Source organism: Phalangium opilio, unplaced genomic scaffold (genome assembly GCF_054372755.1).
Source record: "Phalangium opilio isolate 3A_F unplaced genomic scaffold, DU_Popi_V2 ptg000209l_1, whole genome shotgun sequence".
Lineage (NCBI taxonomy): Eukaryota > Metazoa > Arthropoda > Arachnida > Opiliones > Phalangiidae > Phalangium > Phalangium opilio.
In genome coordinates, this window is record NW_028324217.1 from 14,167,220 (window position 1) to 14,171,559 (window position 4,340).

Genomic DNA, 4,340 nt, shown 5'->3' on the forward strand with positions numbered 1-4,340 from the left:
ATATCTATTCCACGTCTGGAACTCTTAGCTGCCTACTAGGAGCCCGGCTAATCAATGTAGTCCACGAATCATTCGAGTCCAAGAACATTAACCGATACATATGGACAGATTCCATGGTAGCCCTTGGCTGGATCAAGTCAAACTCGAAAACCCTGAAGCCATTTGTTCAAAATAGAATAGAAGAAATTCAAACGAGAACTAACCCCCAAGAATGGCAGCACTGTCCTGCCACTAACAATCCGGCAGACATTCCCACCAGGGGAGCAAAGGCGGAAGAAATTGTAAGAAGTAAGCACTGGTGGGGAGGACCCGAATGGCTTTGGAATGAGAAGACAAGTTGGCCACAGAACTCTGATAAGATGACGGATGAAAAAAGAGAAGTAATGGAAAATGAAAACAAGAAGACAATTTTAGTAGTCCAATGTATCCAGGAAGATTTCGATAAAGGAATTTCAAACCTAATCGATTTAAGCAAATACCAATCCCTAAATAAGGTATTTAGAATTACAGCTATCGTCAAGAGGTCCATTAATAAGATGAGGAAAGTTAAAACCGAAACCGGACCGATTACAGCAGAAGAAATGGGTCAAGTAGAAATAGAATGGATAAAGAGCGTGCAGAAACAAGACTTCAAGGCCGAAATTACCGATCTAATAAACGGGAAGAAAATAGTGAAGTCAGATATCGCAAAGCTTAAGCCTATTTTGAACCAAGACGGACTTCTATGCGTCGTTGGACGTTTACACCAATCAAGAATGTCAGAAGAAGAAAAACATCCAATAATACCAGAAGCAGAAGTAAATAGATTATAAACAAGAAGTTAATATCTCCCCGGTATGGGCGCGTTATGAAAGTTGAGATTCCCGCTCCTATTCCGCGGCAGCGCACAAATGGCGTAGCACCTAGCGAACCACTTGACATGTACCTAACGTATCTAGTGTCGCGCCGCTCAGACAAAGTAGTGCGGGTTGTTGAAGGTTTAATCGACGCGCATGCGTTCTAAAGGTAATTTCAATCAGCTGTCTGCTGTGAGACTGTGACAGTATAGCCTAGGCCTAGTACAAAATCTGTGAAGACTACATGTGATTGCCTATGAATGTGATAAAATAGTAATATGAAAAATGGATAAGGAATATGATTATGACGAATTCGTGAAACAAAAAGATGAACGTAAAACAATACTACAATGTTGGGAGAGCCAAGGACGTTTGAAAACTTTTGTTTGCAACATGATGGAAGAGTATGCGGTATTATTCGTAGGTTTCAGATAAAAATTTCACTCGGTCGATACCGAAGGCGAAACTAAAATCGTTTTTTAAGCGGCATTATGAAACTAATTACAGTTTTAGACTTTAGTATTTTAATATAATTTACCATAATTCAGCAATTACCCGCACTACTACGGCGCCATTTTCCATCACGTAAGCGCGGCTACCAATGATATTGCCCTAAATTTACTCCCATGATGCTCAGTAATTTGTACTGCTTTCCAATATCTCTTGTCGCTTCTATGACGTTGTGCGAACATGCTATTGGTTACAAGCAAGCCACGTGATACTCGATACTCATTTTACATAGCATGCAGGCGGGAAGGTATGATTGACTTAAAGCTATTAACTTTTTAATATCTATTTACTTTTGCCAGAAGCCGATTAGGCTTTACACATGAAGTACGTAACATGTGCCTTGGGGAGCTACACGATATTCTCTAAGCTTCTAGGAAAGAACCTCCCCTTACGCGGAGGGAAATAGTTCAGTAACGCGGCTCCATCGGATCCATCGGATCCTTCCGCCTAAAGAACCGATTTACCACGTACCTAAATTCGATAACTACTATAAAGACTGAGTAGGGCATCTAAAATATTTTTTAGATAAAACTGTTCACAATACCAAAGATTATTTGGGAGTAAGGCGTTAAAATGTTATCAATCTGGGTAGCTTTTGCTTGGACTATTTAAGACGCCATGCAGCTCGAGATGCGCCGCTCGGCATCAGCCACTGATATCTAGCCAAGGCTTAGTGTAGTTTTCGTGTCTAATTTTATTCGCAGAGCTATTTTTCTGTTGAAATTTAAAGAAAATCTTACATATTTAGTTGAAGACTAATTAGTAAATGTCTCAAAACATTTCGAAACTTGAGCTTTAAAACGTTGAATATTTTATAACGACTACGGAACGGTACCGCAAATTCGCCTCCCGGGCCTCCCGGTTATGTCGACGGCGAGGTCGAGTCGAGGTCCCATGCAAGAAAATAGTAATAGCCGTCGCCTATTAGTCTGGCATTAAAGAGGTTATCTATGGTTAGGGGGCTCATGATTGGTTAAAAGCTTTTTTGTTCGTCTGCTTAGTTTTTACTTCGGGAATATCATGAAATCCATGGTCAAAGCTATGGAAAAGTGGGACTTACGTACTTTATGTGTGAAGCATAAACCGCTTTTGATAATACTGAACAAAGGCCACAGACTATCGTTTTTGTTCATCAACCGTAGTCACTGGCAGGTTTACCACTCTGGGGTTCAAAGTTCCCTAACTCAGGCCAGAGGCAGATTTTGGGTAATCACTGGGAGACAGATGACATTGAATGTCATACGCAACTGCATGGTCTGCAGAAGATTTCAAGCCAAACCAGGGGAGGCACCCAAGGCCCCCCTTCCTCAAGAAAGAATAGATGAAGCACCGCCATTCGAAGTCGTTGGAGCTGACTTCGCCGGACCACTGTATGTAACGGTTGGAGAAAACGTGGAGAAGGCATACATATGCCTCTTTACATGCGTGGTCACCCGAGCAATTCATTTAGAGCTTGTACCACTCCTCAACACGTACGAGTTCCTCCTAGCCTAGAAGAATGATCGCTCGCAGGGGTATCCCGCATATCATCCATTCTGATAATGCCAAAACTTTCACCCGAGCTAACGAAGATTTGAAAGAAATTTGGAAGAAAATCAACAGCGAGGAAGCCAAATCCTTCTACGGAGAAAGGGGAATCACCTGGCGCTTCATAGCTGACAGAGCTGCATGGTAGGGCAGATTCTGGGAGCGGTTAATGAGAACTGTTAAAACGGCCCTACGCAAAGTACTTGGTCAAGCCGCACTAACTTATCAAGAAATGGAGACTGTACTCCTCGAGACAGAGGCAATTATCAACTCACGTCCAATGACTTACGTGTTTAACGAGTTGCAGGAACCGACACCACTAACACCTGCACACCTTCTTACGGGAAAAAGAATCACGTGCCTCCCACCTCAAAGAGTCAAAGAAGCCGAGTTACCAAACTCTCAACGCGCGATGGCCCGAAGACTACGGTACTGAGAAACCGTACTAGATCGCTTATGGAAGCGATGGAAGCAAGAATACTTGATGGAATTGCGCAGTTCTCATCAAGTATTGTTAACCAAAAATGAGAATGCCCTAAAAGTAGGAGACGTGGCCATTATTCACGAAGACCGAATGCCAAAAAATATGTGGCACTTAGGCTCTATTACTGAAACAATGAAAGGCCGAGATGGATTAATAAGGTCATGTATGGTACGTACGCCAAATGGAAACGAAATAAGACGTTCCATCTCACTTCTTTATCATCTGGAAATTAATTAGCTAGCTATATTTTGTCGCGTAACCATATTTTCAATAATATTTGGAAATATTATTTGGTGGGGAGTGTTGAATTTAACGCGCCAAACTTTGAACTTTACCAACTGGTTTTTTAATTTATCTTTGTATAATTTACTTTATTTTGTAATTTCTTATTATTATCTCTTTTTGTATAAATATATTTCAATCTGTAATTTGTAACCTTTTAAAAAATTAATGAAAATTATATGTAACCAATCTGAAATCCTATGTGAACCTCTATACTTTGTAATACCTTGTTACTTATGATAAAGGTAAAGTAGCGAAAAACGCCCGTGTAAGCTGGGGTAAAAAACACCTCAAAAAACCAAAATTACGAAGCGGGAATGAGTTAGCGTTTTTCTCGAAAGTTTCCATCCCGTACCGTGCTAGGGGTTGCACCCCTTTCTTTATCTGTTCTTCGCTCCCAGCTTACACCGAAAATTTACCTTACAAAAAAAAATAGTTTAGACCGAGAGCTCCTGTAGTAGAGAACAAAATCACAACCTCTTTAGTTAGGCCCCAAATGGGCAAATTCCTTTAATTTAGCCAGCGCCAAAGGAGCCAATTTAACTTTAACTTGTTTCTTAAATAAAGTGTTTGATTTATGTTTTATCCAAACGTCGTGATTAATTCTCTTAAAGTTTGGGGTGATTTTTCAGTCGGTCACCTCAATTAAAACTGACTCTCCCACAATCGCGAAATATTCCAAATCGGCAAAACAAATCTTC

At 40.7% G+C, this 4,340-nt stretch overlaps 1 protein-coding gene across 1 annotated transcript; it reads left to right on the plus strand.

Moving 5' to 3' along the window:
* Positions 1-2,570: 2,570 nt before the first annotated feature.
* LOC149620764 (uncharacterized) lies at positions 2,571-3,021 on the plus strand. Its single transcript, XM_089854597.1, has 2 exons — positions 2,571-2,716; positions 2,859-3,021. The coding sequence occupies exons 1-2, from the start codon at positions 2,571-2,573 to the stop codon at positions 3,019-3,021; spliced, it is 309 nt and encodes a 102-aa protein (XP_089710723.1).
* Positions 3,022-4,340: the final 1,319 nt, after the last annotated feature.